At 43.2% G+C, this 17,833-nt stretch overlaps 2 protein-coding genes and 4 non-coding genes across 13 annotated transcripts; all 6 read left to right on the top strand.

Moving 5' to 3' along the window:
- Nucleotides 1–836: 836 nt before the first annotated feature.
- On the top strand, nt 837–11,479 carry RPL17 (ribosomal protein L17). 3 transcript variants are annotated; one of them, XM_081561993.1, is made up of 8 exons: nt 837–3,884; nt 6,663–6,921; nt 7,767–7,819; nt 7,911–7,951; nt 8,410–8,544; nt 8,800–8,898; nt 9,989–10,180; nt 11,397–11,479. In XM_081561993.1, exons 3-8 carry the CDS (start codon nt 7,780–7,782, stop codon nt 11,442–11,444), a joined length of 555 nt encoding a protein of 184 aa, XP_081418119.1. In that variant the 5' UTR covers nt 837–3,884; nt 6,663–6,921; nt 7,767–7,779; the 3' UTR covers nt 11,445–11,479. The 3 variants fall into 3 exon arrangements, with proteins under 3 accessions (XP_081418119.1, XP_081418117.1, XP_081418118.1); XM_081561991.1 differs by lacking the exons at nt 837–3,884; nt 6,663–6,921 and adding an exon at nt 6,608–6,633; XM_081561992.1 differs by lacking the exon at nt 837–3,884 and having other exon boundaries at nt 6,608–6,921.
- On the top strand, nt 7,624–7,689 carry LOC145535016 (small nucleolar RNA SNORD58). Its single transcript, XR_014075183.1, has one exon. It is a non-coding gene; the product is annotated as a small nucleolar RNA SNORD58 (small nucleolar RNA).
- LOC145535015 (small nucleolar RNA SNORD58) lies at nt 8,023–8,087 on the top strand. The gene has a single exon (XR_014075182.1). It is a non-coding gene; the product is annotated as a small nucleolar RNA SNORD58 (small nucleolar RNA).
- On the top strand, nt 8,645–8,712 carry LOC145535017 (small nucleolar RNA SNORD58). The gene has a single exon (XR_014075184.1). It is a non-coding gene; the product is annotated as a small nucleolar RNA SNORD58 (small nucleolar RNA).
- On the top strand, nt 10,230–10,293 carry LOC145535014 (small nucleolar RNA SNORD58). Its single transcript, XR_014075181.1, has one exon. It is a non-coding gene; the product is annotated as a small nucleolar RNA SNORD58 (small nucleolar RNA).
- A 1,379-nt stretch (nt 11,480–12,858) lies between the features above and the next one.
- On the top strand, nt 12,859–17,401 carry C14H18orf32 (chromosome 14 C18orf32 homolog). Of its 6 annotated transcripts, none has more exons than XM_081561997.1 (3): nt 12,859–12,911; nt 15,499–15,686; nt 16,679–17,401. In XM_081561997.1, exons 2-3 carry the CDS (start codon nt 15,522–15,524, stop codon nt 16,742–16,744), a joined length of 231 nt encoding a protein of 76 aa, XP_081418123.1. In that variant the 5' UTR covers nt 12,859–12,911; nt 15,499–15,521; the 3' UTR covers nt 16,745–17,401. The 6 variants fall into 6 exon arrangements, with proteins under 6 accessions (XP_081418123.1, XP_081418125.1, XP_081418120.1 ...); XM_081561999.1 differs by having other exon boundaries at nt 15,496–15,686; XM_081561994.1 differs by having other exon boundaries at nt 12,859–12,998.
- Nucleotides 17,402–17,833: the final 432 nt, after the last annotated feature.

The following is a 17,833-nucleotide window of genomic DNA, read 5'->3' as shown; positions in this document are numbered from 1 at the left end:
AGAATCCTTCTCAATGAATCCATTGTAACTGAGTGCTGCATGAACCACCAGAAAGGACCCTGGGTCAGAATGATTGGCCGGAGACAATCCAGAAATTAATCCCATCACCATAAAACCTAAGACTTCGAGCCATGTGGCAGAGCAGTTCTCCTGGTAGCCCTTACCCCGCTGCTCTCTACCTGGTCCCTCTTTCCCAACAAAGCTTTGTCAGCAAGTGTGTCTCCTCAGACAATTCATTTCTGAGTGTCAGACAAGAGCCCGCTCTCAGGCCCTGGAAGGGATTCCCCTTCCTCTAACAGAAAAAAAAAGCAGGAATGAATATCTAACTTTGTGCTATTCACTATGTCTTTTAACTTTCTCTTTTTCCTAGCAACCTAGTACAATGAGTTTATTATCTTTTTTTTTTCTCCCACCCACAAATGAAGGAGAAAAGTTCAGCAAAACCAAGTAACTTGCATTGAGACACCTGACAGGGGAGTAGTGGAATTCTATCCTAGTTACTGGATGTCAGTGCCCCCTCTAGAGCTTCCCGGGTGGCTCAGCTTGCCTACCAATGCAGGAGATGCAAGAGACGCAGGTTCAACCCCTGGGTGGGGAAGATCCTCCGAAGAAGGAAATGGTAACCTGCTCCAGTATTCTTGCCTGGAAAATCCTATGGACAAAGGAGCCTGGCAGGTTATATATAGTCCATGGGGTTGCAAAGAGTCAGACACAACAGAGCAACAGAGCGTGCGTGCACGCGCACGCGCGCGCGCGCGCGCGCGCACACACACACACACACACACAATGCCCCTCTATCCCTCAAATGACCCCCCTCCCCTGCTAGTTCTAGCTTTGGGAGGTTGGGGAAAGACTGATTGGAGGCAGGGAGGAGCTGGCAGAAGCACCCCCTGCTAAGAGGCAAAAGAAAAAAGACTCCACCCTTGGTGTAAGGGATTACATTTTCCTTATTGTCATGTAAAGAATTCTCCTTTCCTGGCTGAGGAGGCCAGTTTCTAAGAGAAGATCAAATAGCATTGTATGGAAGGCTCAGGCTAGGGAGAGCCAAGCAAATCCTGCTGAGGGATTAAGACTTTCTTCCCGTGGCTCTCCCGGAGCCCCAGAACCAACTGTCTGAATATTATTCTACGGGGCAAGGAAGGTGGATGGTAATTCTACAAGACAGAATATTGAATAGGCACTCGTCTGAAAATCCCCAAAGGCATTCTTTTCTGAGAAGATGGTCGGACTAATTTATATTGGCCAGCTGATTGAACAGCCAGGCAGATGAATCTTCTCCTAAGAGATTGATAGCCTCAACTGAAAACAGTTGTTTGGACAAACTGTCAAACTCCTGCAGGGCCCACTTGACATCTGTGTTTGTCAGGTCAGCGAGGAGAACGGCTCTGACTTTGAGAGGCTGAGGGTTTGTTGTTGCCTGCTGCTCCCTGGAGATCTACACAGCAATTGAAGCCCCAGTGGTCGCCATCAAAGAAAATTCACTGGAAGAAGGTCCCAGGGGAGCTGTGTTTCAATCGTGTTTGAGGAGTCCAGAGGCGTTCGCTGTTCCATTCCTGTTACAAGTGTGGCCTCTCTGTACACCAGAGCCAAATCAAATCAGGGTGGCTCTGTGGTATGGTAAAAAAAAATCTGCCTGCCAAAGCGGGAGATCGATCCCTGGGTCAGGAAGATCCCCTGGAGAAGGAAATGGCAACCCACTTCAGTACTCTTGCCTGGAGAATTCCATGGACAGAAGAGCCTGGCGGACTTCAGTCCACGAGGTCGCAAAAGAGCAGGACAACAACAGAAAAGGAGAGCTTTACTTCTTTGCCGGGCAAACAGGAACACACTGGGCTCCTGCCTAGAAGAACTAGGTGTCTCAATTTCAGAGGGTGTGATGAAGTGGTTTATAACAGTGGCTCAAAGATGGGGTCTCTGACAAGATTAGGGTGTGAGCTGGGTTTGCAGTCCCTTAATCTCAGGCAGTTGCTCTCTTAATCTTGATGAACTTCTCTGATCTCTTTAATCTTGCCTCAGTCATGGAGGCTGGAGTCTTGCCCATAAGAAATGGGGGGCAGAAAGGCCTCCGAGCCTGGAAGTCCCCCAGGCCTCCACTCAGTATCATTCCCACCTTCTTCACCCTTACCAAACTCATATTACCTCATCTGCTACAGCTTTTCTGGTATTTTTCAGAATTTTCCAGAATCTAATCTGAGGTTTCTGGCCTTACCAATCCACCTAGTGTCAGAGCAAGCAGAGTCCTCCTAGACATTGCTTTCACTAGGTTCACCTTGATGAATGCAGCAGCAGTGGGCTGAGAAAGGGAGACTGTGAACCGGGCACCAGAGAACACTGTAACGGCTGGAAGGAAGCTTGTCAGCCAATCAAGAGATGGACAGTCCTCGGAACTTCCCTGGCAGTCCAGTGGCTAAGACTCCACGCTCCCAATGCAGGAGGCCTGTGTTTGACCCCTGGTCAGGGAACTAGACCCCCAAATGCTGCACCAAAAGATCCTTCATGCCACAAATAAGACCTGGCTCGGCCCCCCTCCAAAAAAAGGAGGGATGGATGGTCTAGAGGCAGGATAGAGAAGTCAGGCTAGCCATAGTGAGCTGAAGTGGTGTTGTTGTTCAGTCGCTTAGTCGTGTCCAACTCTTTACAACCCCATGGACTGCAGCATGCCAGGCTTCCCTGTCCTTCACCATCTCCCAGAGCTTGCTCAAACTCATGCTCATTGAGTTGACAATGCCATCCAACCATCTCATCTTCTGTCGTCCCCTTCTCCTCCTGCCCTCAATCTTTCCAAGCATCAGGGTCTTTTCTAATGAGTCAGCTCTTTCTATCAGGTGGCCAAAGTATTGGAGCTTCAGCTTCAGCATCAGTCTTTCCAATGAATATTCAGGATTGACTTCCTTTAGAATTGACTGGTTGGATCTCCTTGCAGTCCAAGGGACTCTCAAGAGTCTTCTTTAGCACCACAATTCGAAAGCATCGATTCTTCACCATTCAGCCTTCTTTATGGTCCACTCTCACATCGGTACATGGCTACTGGAAAAACCAGAATGGACCTTTGTTGACAAAGTGATGTCTCTGCTTTTTAGTATACCGTCTAGGTTTTTCATAGCTTTCTTTAAAGTTAAAGTGTTAGTTGCTAAGCCACGTCCAACTCTTTGCTGACCTCTATCACGGAATCTTTGCAATGTTATTTATTGCATTTAATAGACTGCAATATTATGTAGAAGTAACGTTTTGTTTTTCTTTTTTGGCTAAGCCACTCAGCTTGTGGGATAATAGTTCTCTGACCAAGGATGGAACCCAGGCCTCCAGCAGTGGAAGCTAGGAGTCCTAACCACTGGGTTGCCAGGGAATTCTCAATGACGTAACTTTTTTTTAGTTCTTCTTTTTTTTTGACATGTACACACTGCTTTATTTATTTTTGGTCGTGCTGGGTCTTCATTGCTGCACACAGCCTTTCTCTAGTTGCAGTACACGGGCTTATTGCAGTGGCTTTTCTTGTTGTGGAGCACCAACTCTAGACTTGTGGGCTTCAGTAGTTGGAATACAGGGGCTCATTAATTGTGGTTTGCTGGCTGTAGAGTGTGCAGGCTTCAGTAGTTGTGGCGCCTGGGCTCAGCTGCTCTGTGCCCTGTGGAATCTTCCCAGACCAGGGATTGAACCTGTGTCCCCCGCATTGGCAGGCAGATTCTTGTCCATTCTTATCCACCAGGGAAGATGCAACTTTTAAATGCACTGGAAAACCAAAAAAATCCATGTGACTTGCTTTATCACAGTGCTCTCTGAAACTGAACCTACAATATCTCCGAGGTGTGCCTGTATTGAGAGAAGCAGAAGACTGTGTTACAGGCTCAGCTATAGGCTGGCAGCAGTTAGGCAGGCTAATGAAGGTATCAACTTTTATAGCTTACAACCACAAAATCATGTGACTTTTACCAAAATTTCTTGAATTCATCTACCACTCTCCATTCTCTTTGCCAAAAAATTAAACTGAACATCATCAGTTCGAGCCACTCCCATCTTTTGCCAGCCTCTGGCCTTGCCCCTGAGGCATCCCAAATTTCTTCCTATAGAGTGATCTTTTCAAAAGTGAATCTGATCAAGTCACCTTGCCCATGCCCATCCCCAAGGATTTAAACACTTTCAGAAGTCCCTCATTGACCTTGAAGATGAAAGTTGCTCAGTCGCGTCTGACTGCAACCCCGTGGACTATACAGTCCATGGAATTCTCCAGGCCAGAATACTGGAGTGGGTAGCCTTTCCCTTCTCCAGGGGATCTTCCCAACTCAAGGATCAAACCCAGATCTCCTACACTGCAGGCGGATTCTTACCAGCTGAGCCACAAGGGAAGCCAGTTGACCTTAAGTTAAATTCAAAACTCCTTGACAGATAAATAGGCTCCCTCCAGATCAGGTTTGCCACTCGCCCTTACCTCTCCCCTCAACCCACAACCAAAAGGAGTCCAAACCTTGCAGTTCCCATAGCAGAATTTTCTTGCTGGCAATAATAATTGTTTCTTTCTTACTGTATTGCCATGACCAGCTAGCTCCTTCTGGTCATTCATGGTGCAGTTGCCATGTTGTCCACTCAGGGGAGGCTTTCCTACTCTACATGTTCACCCTACTTTAGCAATTTCACACTGTATTCCAACTGGCTGTTCACCTCCTAGTTACCTATCTTTCTGTCTCTACCCTCATTCTAAGACTGTGGGTTCCTTGGCAAGCCGAGACTCTCCTAGTATCTGTTAGAGGATAACATTTAGCACAATGGCAGGCATATAAGTGTTCGATGAATATTCACTGGATGGCTAAATGAACAAGTCAACTGATTGCTAAAGATGACCCCTATTATTTGCAGTACACAATTACTTTAATAATTAAGTTGTCTTAGCAATAAATATAGCAAAATTAAAATATACTTTTCCTAGTACATGCAAAAGAAAGTCTTTTTTCCCTTGAGTATTTTCCCCAGGGTTTGTAAACTTGTGCCATGGACCTTTTTTATACTATGGTTTGTGAACCCCTTCACAGGATATTTTTGTGTGTGTGTATGCTTAGTCACTCAATTGTGTCTGACTCTTTGCGACCCCATGGACTTTAGCCCACCAGGCTCCTCTGTCCATGGGGATTCTCCAGGCAAGAACACCGGAGTGGGTTGCCATGTCCTCCTCCAGGGGATCTTCCCAACCCAGGGATCAAACCCAGGTGTCCCACATTGCAGGCGGATTCTTCACCTTCTGAGCCACCAGGAAACTCCTGTATTTTTTAAATGAACCAATATGATTGCTGTGTGGTTTGTTGCCTACATTCATAGTGGAGAAACATGTTAAATTTCAGATAGAAGTTCAAACAGCAATGTTTAACTAAACAGATTGGAGGAAAATATGTGTATCAAATACAATTTAAAGAATTCACTTAAATTTTACAGAAAAGTCACTGAGGCTATAGAAGGAAGACTCAAAGCTAAGTGCTAACACCACCAGTGATTCTAAGTGAATAACCAGTAAGATGACCTGGGTGAGAAAATGCACCCTGGCATTTTTATTTTCAAGGAACAGTTATCTTTCGCCATATGAAAATCTACAAGTTGCAGTAGGGAAACCAGATCGGAATCTTGAACCAGACCCTTCAGTTAGTACATCCTTTACATGTGCTGCTTTAAAATTGATTGTGTGATATTCTCAAACTGAGAATTTATGATTAACATAATTATATCCCATCCTTTGGCTCTCCCTAATTTTTCCTTTTGGGCTTCCCTGGTGGTCAGTGGTAAAGAACTGTCTGCCAACGCAGGTGATGAGGGTTTAATCACTGGGTCACGAAGATTTGCTGGAGCGGGGGATGGCAATCCACTCCAGTATTCTTGCCTGGGAAATCCCATGAACAGAGGAGCCTGATGGGCTACATTCCATGGTGTCACAAAGAGTCAGATATGATTTAGTGACTAAACAACAACAACAGCGAATTGTCCCTTTACAAATCATTTTCATATAATCACATAACCAAACCTAATGAATCTTGATGAATAAATGTCTCATCTATACCTAAATAATATTTAGTATTATCCTAGAACTACAAACTTGTTTTGCTTTGTTTTTATATTGGAGTATCCTTGATTAAGTATATTATGTTAATGCCAGGTGTACAGCGAAATGATTCAGTTATACTTCTACATGCGTATTTTTTTAAAAATTTCTTTCCCATTTAGGTTGTTACATAATACTGAGCAGAGTTCCCTGCGCTATATAGTAGGTCCTTGCTGGTTATACATTTTAAATAGAGCAGTGTGTACATGTCAGTCCCAAACTCCCTAACCATCTCTCCTACACCTCCCCCCTGGTAACTATAAGGTCGTTCTCTAAGTCTGTGAATCTGCTTCTATACAAACCTGTTTTTAATTGACAGATATTTAAAATCCATAACTTTATTTCTGTATACAAAAAAGGAGAATTTTGAAACGGTCCCTAAGCCTCTAATTCGTTTTCAGATCTTCTTAAACATATTCCGCATTCCCTTTCTCCTCCGCCTTCCCCCACCTCTACAAATCTCGTTTCTTTAGGCTGGGACTCTCGCGAGATGTCGAGGTTTCATGAATTCTCCCATGAGCCACCGCTCTTCCTTTTCCGGTAAGCGGCCTGAGGTGAGTGTGTCTTCAACCTCTTTCTCTAGTGATGAATCCACCGGTAATCGCTGCCATCCTGGCATTCTCGGCGCCAATTTCGAGACCCTCAGAAGGAGGACTCTGGCGGCTACTGATTCCTCCCTGGTGGAGCAGTCCTCTGCGGGGGGGCGTGTCGGAGGCCCCGGCTCGGCGCCCTTCTGCTGTCGGGTCTCTATAGGCCGCAAAGGGGCGCGATGGGCGAGAAGGGGTGACGAGGTTAGAGGCCGGCTGTGGTCGGTGCCGACTCCTGAGGGCCAGTGTCTCGCGGTGAGTGGGGGCCGCGAACGCAGCGCATTTGGGGCCGCATGGGGAGAAAGTTTTAGGGGGGGAATAAGGTCAAGTCGGGTCGAGGTTTACTCGGTGGCTGAACGTGAGTTGAGCCGCGCTTAACGCGGGTAATACCCTAAGAGTGTGTGGCTGCTGCTGCTGCTAAGTCGCCTCAGTCGTGTCCGACTCTGTGCGACCCCGTAGACGGCAGCCCACCAGGCTCCCCCGTCCCTGGATTCTCCAGGCAAGAATACTGGAGTGGGTTGCCAATTTCTTCTCCAGTGCATGAAAGGGAAAAGTGGAAGTGAAGTCGGTCAGTTGTGTCCGACTCTTAGCGACCCCATGGACTGTAGCCTACCAGGCTCCTCTGTCCATGGGATTTTCCAGGCAAGAGTACTGGAGTGGGGTGCCATTGCCTTCTCCGAAAAGTGTGTGGAAAGCTTGGCTTTCTTGTGAAGCTGTGTGAATAAAGGAAGTTTCTGTAGAGAGAGCATGTAGAGGGGTGTCGTTGGGTCGAGTTAACTTTGACCTGAAGGATCTGATGCTGAGCAGGGCGCTGGGCTCCTCGGCACGGATACTTGGATCCAGATTTGGATGGAAACAGGCTGTGTTTTCTTCCAGAGGGTTAGGGGAAGGGCGTCCGTGTCTCTAGTCTTAGTAGTGTCAACGCTGCTGTAGGCAACTGGGTAAAGAAGAGGATGGCTGCAATGATGGCATTTCTTAGGACACCTTTGGATTAATCATGAAAACAACTACTCTCTGAGCAGCTGTGGACAGAGCTTAGTACATAAATATTAAACTGTGAGTTGCTGTAAATACATGTTGACAGTTACTCTTGCTTCCAGGTGACCCCTAAAAATGGTGCGCTATTCACTCGACCCAGAAAACCCCACAAAATGTAAGTGAGCAGGCAACATTTCTTATTTTGGAGTATGAGGCACCCAGAGACCAAGATTAACCCAAAAAAATTTTTTTCCGGTATTTTTTAGCATGCAAATCAAGAGGTTCAAATCTTCGTGTTCACTTTAAGGTATGTGAATCGTAGTTATGCTCTGAAAGAGTTGTTCCTTGAGTATTTTTTTAACCATTCTAAAAAGGTAGCTGCGATGATGTGTTTCTTAGGACACCTTTGGATTCACCATGAAAATAAATCATTTCTGAGCAGCCACCTTTTAATGAACACTTTGATTTAGGATTTGTGGGATTAGGTAAAATTACCAGAGAACTGTTTGAGAACCTAGTGCACATATCAAGATATGGGAAACGTAATTGTAGTTTACGAGATAATGGAGAATGTATTAACAGTGAATAAACATGTTTAGGATTCAAACCAAGCCTCCCTGGCTCATAACAGGTTTTGTATTATATTTCAAGAATGGAAAGGATTTGGCTCTTGATAAAGGTAGACACGTTGAAAATACTGGAATTTATTTAAATCTGATTTTTTTAAAGGATGGTTAACTCACAGCTTACATTATTTATGTTTAGAACACTCGTGAAACTGCCCAGGCCATAAAGGGTATGCATATCCGAAAAGCCACCAAGTATCTGAAGGATGTCACTTTAAAGAAGCAATGTGTGCCATTCCGTCGTTACAACGGTGGAGTTGGTAGGTGTGCACAGGTAAGAATTCATAGTTGTCATTTAAAAAGACAGTGTGTTAGGGAAGGGAGTAGATGAAGTAAAAATGGCCAGTGTCTTCCTTTACTGAGGCACCTTATGGTTGCTGTGATGATGGTCTTTGGGCTACCTTTGGATTAACCATGAAAAAAAACACATGTTCTGAACAACCTTGATGTTGGTTGAAGTAAATTCATCTTGTAACATTGATTTAAATTGAGGGAAATTACTGATAAACTCTTTGGTTTTGTTTTTTAGGCCAAACAGTGGGGCTGGACACAGGGTCGGTGGCCCAAAAAGAGTGCTGAATTTTTACTACACATGCTCAAAAATGCTGAGAGTAATGCTGAACTTAAGGTACCCACACTATAAGCATCTTTATACATGCAACTTGGATTGTTAACTCAGTTACAGTTGTTGTCTGGATCTGTTTCATTGGTTGACTTGCCTTTTATTTGATTGACTTGATGAAAATAGCAAAAGTTCCCATTAAAAGGGTTCTTTTAAATCTCTACTTTCAATTTCCAACAGGAAAAAATGTTTGTTTATAAAGCATTTTCAGGAGTATGGTCTGCAGTTATTTCAAGCCTAAGACTCTAGAATTACCCCCCTGCCACACACACACACACACACACACATACAGACATAATCCCAGTACATGCAAGAGAAACGCTTTTTTTTTCCTTGAGTATTTTACCAAGGGTTTGTAATGTTGTGGAGTAAGTGTTAGTGTTCAGTAGTGTCCAACTCTGTGACCCCATGGACTGTAGCTGCTAGGATCATCTGTCCATGGAGTTCTCCATGCAAGAATACTGGAGTGAGATTGAACCAGGTTTCCTGCTTTGCAGGCAGATTCATCTTTACCATCTGAGCCACCAGGGAAGCCTTTTTTATACTGAGGTTTGTAAACCCCTTCACAGGTATATTTAAATACAAATAAATACAGTTACAAAGGAACCATATGGTTGACATGTGGTTTGTTGCCTGCATTCATAATGGAGAGATGTTAGATTTCAGAGGTCAAAACAGCAGTGTCTAACTGAACAAATCCTGTGCCAAACTAAACAGATTTATCCATTTGAGCAGTTATCCTTTACCTTTTTGCATTTGGAAAACTGGGTTAGAACTGGAATTAATGTAGGTCTGTTTAGCTGTAGCCCTTCTAGCTGCTAAGCCTTGCTGTCAAAATCAAGCTTAGACATAGATCCTTTGAGATCCTGTAACTCCACTCCCTAATGAATACCACTTATAAAATAGGTGCAGTTACCAGCACTGAGTTTTGGTAATTACTTAGATTTAAGGGAGGGAAATTAGAATGAAAATTTTTTTTTAAATAAACATGCTATTTAAAGTCATAAGGACTTGAATGATACAGTTTGTGGTGTTAAAGGTGTTACTGATTTAAAAATTTTTTTAAATGTTACATGATTTTGCTCCCTTTTCCCAGGGCTTAGATGTAGATTCTCTGGTCATTGAGCACATCCAAGTGAACAAAGCCCCCAAGATGCGGCGCAGGACTTACAGAGCTCACGGTCGGATCAACCCCTACATGAGCTCTCCCTGTCACATTGAGATGATCCTTACTGAAAAAGAACAGATTGTTCCTAAACCAGAAGAGGAGGTTGCACAGAAGAAAAAGGTAAATTACTTAGTCTCTGCTCTATTTCACTTGGTGTATTAGATTGTGGTTGCTGTGATGACTAACTTAGGACACCTTTGGAATAACCATGAAAGGAAGCTATTCTGAGCAACCACCAACTTCTTATAATCATTTTATTTTGGCTTTCATAAATCTCATTAGTTTTTTTTTTTAATCTTGGAAGATTATTGCTTTATTTTTTTATTTATTTTAATTGGAGGCTAATTACTTTACAGTGTTGTGGGTTTTGCCATACATTCACATGAATCAGCCATGGGTATACATGTGTTCCCCATCCTGACCCTCCATCCCCATCCTATCCCTCAGGGTCATCCCAGTGTGCCAGCCCTGAGCACCCTGCCTCATGCATCGAACCTGCACTGGCAATCTGTTTCACATATGATAATATACATGTTTCAATGCTGTTCTCTCAAATCATCCCACCCTCGCCTTCTCCCACAGAGTCCAAAAGTCTGTTCTTTAAATCTGTGTCTCTTGCTGTCTTGCATATAGGGTCATCATTACCATCTTTCTAAATTCCATATATATGGGTTAATATACTGTATTGGTGTTTTTCTTTCTGACTTACTTCACTCTGTATAATAGGCTCCAGTTTCATCCACCTCATTACAACTGATTCAAATGCATTTCTTTTTAATAGCTGAGTAATATTCCATTGTGTGTATGTACCACAGCTTTCTTATCCTCATTAGTTTCTTAATAGCGAGTGGGAATTTCGTATTGTTCAGTGTGTTAAACCTGTGTGATCATATGCTGATGTCCACACCTAGATGGCCATGACCACTTCAGATGTAATTTTATCTGGAACGGGGCACCTCCTCCCTGCAGCCCCTTTCTCCAAGAAACTTATTTTCAGTAAATGATTATATTTAGTTCTTTAGCCTGGAACCCAGGAGTGACTCAAACCCTAATGGATCTGTCTTCTGTTAATTTTCTCATACATTATCCTCCATCCTTTTTTGCCACTTGGTTCTTCCAGCTGGGCTCCCAGCCTGTGGTCTTTGTTCTCTTAAGACTTACTGCTCTAATTTCCCCCTGGCTGCCTTTCTCTCCGTGCCACTTCTCTATGCCAAAGGACTCATTCCCTTTATGATGAAATTTCCGATTACCTTCATTGAGATACACCTTCCTCTTTAAGATGTGTTTCTCCTGGAATCATTCTTCTAATAGTGCTTTTATTTTTTCTTTCCCCCAGATATCCCAGAAGAAACTGAAGAAACAAAAACTTATGGCCCGGGAATAAATGGCCGCAAAAAATAAATGCAAATAAAAGTAAAAGTGTTGGTTGTCTTAATTAGTAAATGTATTTCAAGTGTTACCACAAAAATGGATCAAATGAGTTTTCATTAACAGACTGTTTTGCATCTTTTGGTACTTTGTATAAAATGGAATTGAGAACATGGGGAAATTTCTGACTCTCTCTTCCACCTGCTTTATTGAACTTAAAACACCCTAAGTCTGCTACTGAAGTAGCATTTACTGTATTCAGTTATGCATCCGTAACGTGTTTTAGAGGCTTTTCAGTATCCCAAAGAGGAGCCTTAGCAGTAGTTGACTGTCACCTCCTAACCCAGTCCAGCCCTGCTCTTATACTTAACCTTGATTTGCCTGTTCTGGAATTTTCATCTAAATCACAATGTGGCTGCCTTTGACTTAGCATGTTTTTTTTTTTTCAGGGCTTTTGTTGTGGCACGAGGTGTTAGCTTCATTCATGTCCTCCTCTTTACAACCTCAGGGACTAGCCTGCCAGGCTCCTCTGTCCATTGGATTACCCCAGCAAGAATACTGGAATGGGTTTCCTCCAGGGGATCTTCCTGACCCAGGAATTGAATTTAGAGAACATTGGAGGACCTGCAGGACTCTTAAAGCAGTAGCATTTACTGTGCCACCTGCAATATGTGTGTGTTAGCCGCTCAGTCGTATCCGACTCTGACCCCACAGACTATACAGCCCATGGAATTCTCCAGGCCAGAATACTGGAGTAGGTAGCCATTCCCTTCTCCAGGGTATCTTCTCAATCCAGGGATCAAACCCAGGTCTCCCGCATTGCAGGCAGATTCTTTACCAGCTGAGCCACCAGGGAAGCCCAGGAGCGATCAAAGACTAGCTGATAGTAGCTGTCCTAGTGGGAGTGAAGTGGTATAGCCATTTTTTGTAAGATAAATCCCTCTTGAAATAGACTTGAATGTTAATTTTCCCTGCTCTGGAATTTAAGACCCTTGTAGTGGGTCTTAAAATGGGGAAGGAAGTGGCAACCCCCTCCGGAATTCTTGGGCCGGGAAATCCCACGAACAGGATCCTGGCCGGCTGACAGTCCATTGGGTCGCAAAAAGTCGGAGACTTAGTGACTAAACAGAATGAGCTCAGCCACAGCTGCATTTGAAAACAGCTTAGCCGTCACTGAAGCAAGCTTCCATACAGGTGATGAGCCGCTCGCAAACGCACCATCCTCCGGGAGCAGCGTCGTGGCTCTCCTCAGCGACGGGGCACCTGGGAAAGCGAGCGCTTCCGCCTCGCCTGCAGGCTCTAGGTACGGCTGCGGCCGCGCCGGAAGTCGTCCACGCTCCCGGCGGGCGTCCCCGTTACGTCAGGCTGACGTTGGCGCGCCTTTGTCGGCCCCTCCTGCGGTACTATTGGCTCGGCTGCGGCGCGTCCCCGAGATCGTCTTTCCGGAAGCGTGGTTACTGCCCCTGAGACTCGGTCGTCGCGGGTGAGCCGGACCGGGTAGTGGCCGGGGAGGGATCGGGGCGGCGTGGGCGGCAGCCTCTGTGCGCAGCTCGGTTCTCCTGCCCTCACGGTACACCAGCCCCCTGCCTCCCGCCCACCTCGCCCTTTGGCTGCACTGCGCCCGCCTCCACCCGCTCCTGCCTCTTCTTACCTCCGGATCCGCTCTCTGGCCTGACTGTCGGTATCACTTTTTATTATCGTCACCCCCATTCTCTTTTCCTCGCTCCTGTCTCTCAGTCCTTACCTTTGACTCGGCCTGTCCCGCTCTCTTTTGTCTCCAGATTGATTTCTGGAGGACTGATTCCTTCCAGGAGCTGACGTTCCCCCCTCCCACACCCACAGCTGCTCCCTGTTCTCACAGAGCTTCAGCTTTTTCCTGTTCCATTGTATTGGACTAAGTCGAATGACTAAGTCCATCCTAAAGGAGATCAGTCCTGGGTGTTCATTGGAAGGACTGATGTTGAAGCTGAAACTCCAGTACTTTGGCCACCTGATGCGAAGAGCTGATTCATTTGAAAAGACCCTGATGCTGGGAAAGATTGAGGGCAGGAAGAGAAGGGGGTGACAGAGGATGAGATGGTTGGATGGCATCACTGACTCGATGGACATGGGTTTGGGTGGACTCCGGCAGTTGGTGATGGACAGGGAGGCCTGGTGTGCTGGGGTTCATGGGGTCGCAAAGAGTCAGACACGACTGAGCGACTGAACTGAAGTCGAATGAAAGAAATTCCTCTCTTCCAACAGTTTCGATCCATTTATCTCACAGTGTTGTAATATTCGAGAATTGGCTTGGAGACAGTAAATAAAATTATTTTTTATCAATTTATCATAGCCACCTCTAGACCTTTCTAAGCCACAGTTTTTAGGCCTTTCTAAGCGATAATTAGGACAGAAGTAACTAGTAGTAATTGTCCTTGAGAATTTATTTAAAACAATTTCAAGTACATTAGAAACGTGAATATGATGGAACGGTTGCAAGTCATCGTATTATCCTAGTGCTCGGTAGCATTGCCAGTTGTTTTGAAGGGTTTCGTTGCTTTTTAAAGTTTGCTAGAAAGGGGAATAACATGATGATCTTTTTTTGGGAAGGGAAAATGCAAGAGCGTTTAGCTAGGAAACCAGAATTACGAGTTTTACCTAAAGTGTGGGCTTTGGACAGGTTATAACTTTTGAATCTGTTTTGGGGTTTTTTTCATATAGTGATAACACTTAAATAGTACTTATCATATGCGGACACTGTTCTGAGCTTTGTATTCCTATTGTCTAGTCCACACTACATCCCTTTGATATAAGTACTAATATATATCTTCTTTTTACACATGGAAGAATTAAGGCACTGTCTGGTCAAATAATGTGCTCAGGAACACTGTCTAGAAAGTAGTGAAAGCAGGTCTCAAATCCAAGCAGCTGCCCCGGTTCCTGGTTGATTATTATGCTGCAGTACTTGTAAGCTGAAGCTCTCCAGATGAGATTCTAAGGCTAGTAGCCAAAAATAATGATTCCTTGTAAAATGCTGGAAAAGACTCTTGCTTCTTTGGTTTATTTTGATCAGAATTTTTGGCAGATTCCTAAATTATCTTAATTTGGCTAGCGTGTGTGTGTGCTAACTCAGCTTCAGTCGTGTCTGACTCTGTGACCCTGTGGACCATAGCCTGCCAGGCTCCACTGTCCATGGGATTCTCCAGGCAGAAATACTGAAGTGGGTTGCTATGCCCTCTTCCAGGGAATCTGCCTACTCAAGGGATCCAACCTGTGTCTCTTCGTCTCCCGCCTTTGCAGGCAGGTTCTTTACCATCACTCACACCGCCTAAGACTAGAGGACTATTTTAAAGAATCCAGTTACGAATCCTTTGTAAAATAGTGGTCATTCTCTGATGTACATTTACATTTTTATTTCAGTTATCTATATCATTCCTTGCTTGTATTGTTAATCATTTTCAATTGCCTAGTTCAGCATTGTTTACTCATTCACCAGTAATTACTCCAAATTCCTTAATGTTTTGGTGACTCCTTTTCTTTATATGTAAATGGAGATGCCAGAGTACCCAACCTCACTAGGTGTTTTGAAGATTAAATGAGTTGATGTGTGTTCAGTGCTAAGAATTGTTGGATGACCCCATAGATTGTAGCCCTCCAGACTCTTCTGTCCATGGGATTTCCCAGGCAAGGATACTAGAGTGAGTTGCCATCTCCTTCTCCAGGGGATCTTCCCCACCCAGGGACTGAACCCATGTCTCCTGCATTGACAGGAGGATTCCTTATCACTGAGCCACCTGGGAAGCCCTGTCTTTCCTTTATCACCAAATTTATGGTTGTGAAACAGTGACTGGCGAGTTTTGGAGGCAGGCTTATCCTCACTCTTATTTTCAAGTCTGCCACCTGTTCCTCTTTTCCCTTGTAGATAGCAGCATTTTTGTGAATAGACTCTTGCTTTACGATAGTACCTATAGTGTGATTTAAGTTTTTCCTTCAGTGTAGAAATAGTCTTTTCATATATTTTAATCTAGGTAAATTCCCTCAGTCATTAATCTATGATAATCTAATTTGTTTTTTCTGCTGTTTGTCAGTAGTTCAGGAACTCACATCCGGGACAATGGTGTGCATTCCCTGCATCGTCATTCCAGTTCTGCTCTGGGTCTACAAAAAGTTCCTGGAGCCATATATATACCCTCTGATCTCCCCCTTTGTTAGCCGTATGTGGCCTCGGAAAGCTATACGAGAATCCAATGATAAAAACAAAGGCAAAGTAGACTATAAGGTAAGAACATTAAAATCCCTTGAATGGGGGGGGGGGTACAGTCAGGGTAAAATAGTGACTTTTGGAAAGTCAAGTTCTTTGAACCAGAAGCTTCATTAATATGATTAAATTTCCAGAGAAGGAGACATACCATATGATATCCCTTATATGTAGAATCTAAAAATAAATGATAGAAATGAACTTACTTACAAAACAGAAAGAGACAGACTTACAAAACAAACTTATGGTTGCAAGAGAGAAGGGATAGTTAGGGAGTTGCCAGAGAGAAGGGATAGTTAGCGAGTTTGGGATGGTCATATACACGCTGCTCTTTTTAAAATGGATAACCAACAAGGACCTACTGTATAGCACATGGAACTCTGCTTAATGTTATGTGGCAGCCTGGATTCAAGGGGGTTTTGGGGGAGAATGGATACATGTATAGCTGAGTCCCTTCACTGTTCGTCTGAAACTATCACAACATTGTTAATCAGCTATACTCCAATACAGAATAAAAAGTTCAAAAGAAAAAAACCACCAAAGTCTAAATTAAATTTCTCTCTTTTTTAAAATAGGGGTTTGGAATTTTCTATTTGTAATTAACACTTGCTTTGAATTAAGGTTTTAAATAAGTCCTCTGATTTATGCATTGGCTACTTGCAAGATAGAAACAGTATTTCCTGTCTGCTAAGAGTAATGGTAAATAGCTAATAGATGACAAAAGCTGATTCTGAATAAGCCAGTTTCTCTGATTGATAACTTTGATAAGAGATGTAATGAGTAGATTCATAGAGGTTTTCTTTTTGTAATAAAATGCAGGTATTTTTTTAAGTGAATATTTAGACAACTGTTTTCTTTAGTGTTGGTGATTGTTAAATTCAATCACCTGCACGAATTTAGCCATCCTGCACGTTTCCAGGAGTTTTTGCATTCTGAAGTTTGTGTTTTTAAAGAGAATATCTCTTATAATGTCTTTTTGTTGTAATGACATCTAAAATGTTTTTTCATTTTAGGGTGCAGACATAAATGGATTACCAATAAGAGGACCAACAGACATCTGTGATAAAAAGAAAGACTAAACTGATTGTCCCAAAGGATCTCATTGTTTTAAAAATGGACCTGATACTATGAAGCACCTTCTTTGTAATTGTCTCTGATCTTTTTCCAAGACCAGAATTTGGGTTAGATATTAATAGTTTAGACATTTACCTGACACTAATCAGGGAATATGTGGTATTTGTATTTCAAATGTAGCTAGTTATATTTAACAACCTCATTCTTGAGTTCCTTTTTCATTAAAGTAGCTTTCATTTCTTTAATTGCAGTTTTAAAAATATAAATAAATATATAAGGTTTGTGCAGTAGACACTGTTACTAAGTCAGTACCTAGAAATCCTTGGGGCCTCTAGCTTTTATTCAGGCTCTTCAAATTTGAGGAGTGTAATTTTACTGTGAAACATTGCAGTGAAGACTGTGCAGTGAAATGAAAGGTAGTTTTTGGAGATGATAATGACTTGAAATAAAGATGTAATTACTGTCCAACTCAAAGGAGTAGCTTATCTGTGAGAATAGTAATTACTATTTATTGCTCTGAGGAAGATAGAAAAGACAGGGAAATAGGGGAAACCTCTCTGAAAAATGGAACATCCTTTACATAAATGTCTAATGTATAATATAAAATTTGAATCCTTGTTTTGTTCCTTCTGTTCCTACAAATGTATTAAATATTCAATTTAGCTTGTTGTTCTTTTTTCTTTTAAATATTTAAAAGCAAGATTCTTTAACCACATCAGAAAGCAGGATTGGAATAGTGTGATGGCATCAGGATAGTTATGGGGCAGTGAAACTTTCTTCTTTTTTTAAAAAAAAATATAGATTGTGTTAGTTATTTTGTTCCATAGTAATAAGTTAGTGGTTTTTAGCAACAGTGATGCGACTGGTAAGTTACTTGCTGGTCTGGGCCTGTCTACATGGTCTTTCATCCCATGGTCATTCATGGGCTTCTTCACTCTACTGTTGGGATCTACAAATATTCAAAGATGATGAGACATATCTTTATATAATGTTTATTCTCTCGGAAGCAAGGAGAAGTTAGAAGGAACTCCCCACCTTGGGTCCCCAATGAAGTCCTGGATCTTAACTGAGGCTCTGTTATGTCTGGTGAAGTC

This window comes from Giraffa tippelskirchi, chromosome 14 (genome assembly GCF_054371585.1).
Source record: "Giraffa tippelskirchi isolate mGirTip1 chromosome 14, T2T-mGirTip1v1.2.pri, whole genome shotgun sequence".
NCBI classification, from domain to species: Eukaryota; Metazoa; Chordata; class Mammalia; order Artiodactyla; family Giraffidae; genus Giraffa; species Giraffa tippelskirchi.
Note: the sequence above shows the minus strand (reverse complement) of the source record. Positions and strands in the feature narration are given on the sequence as shown.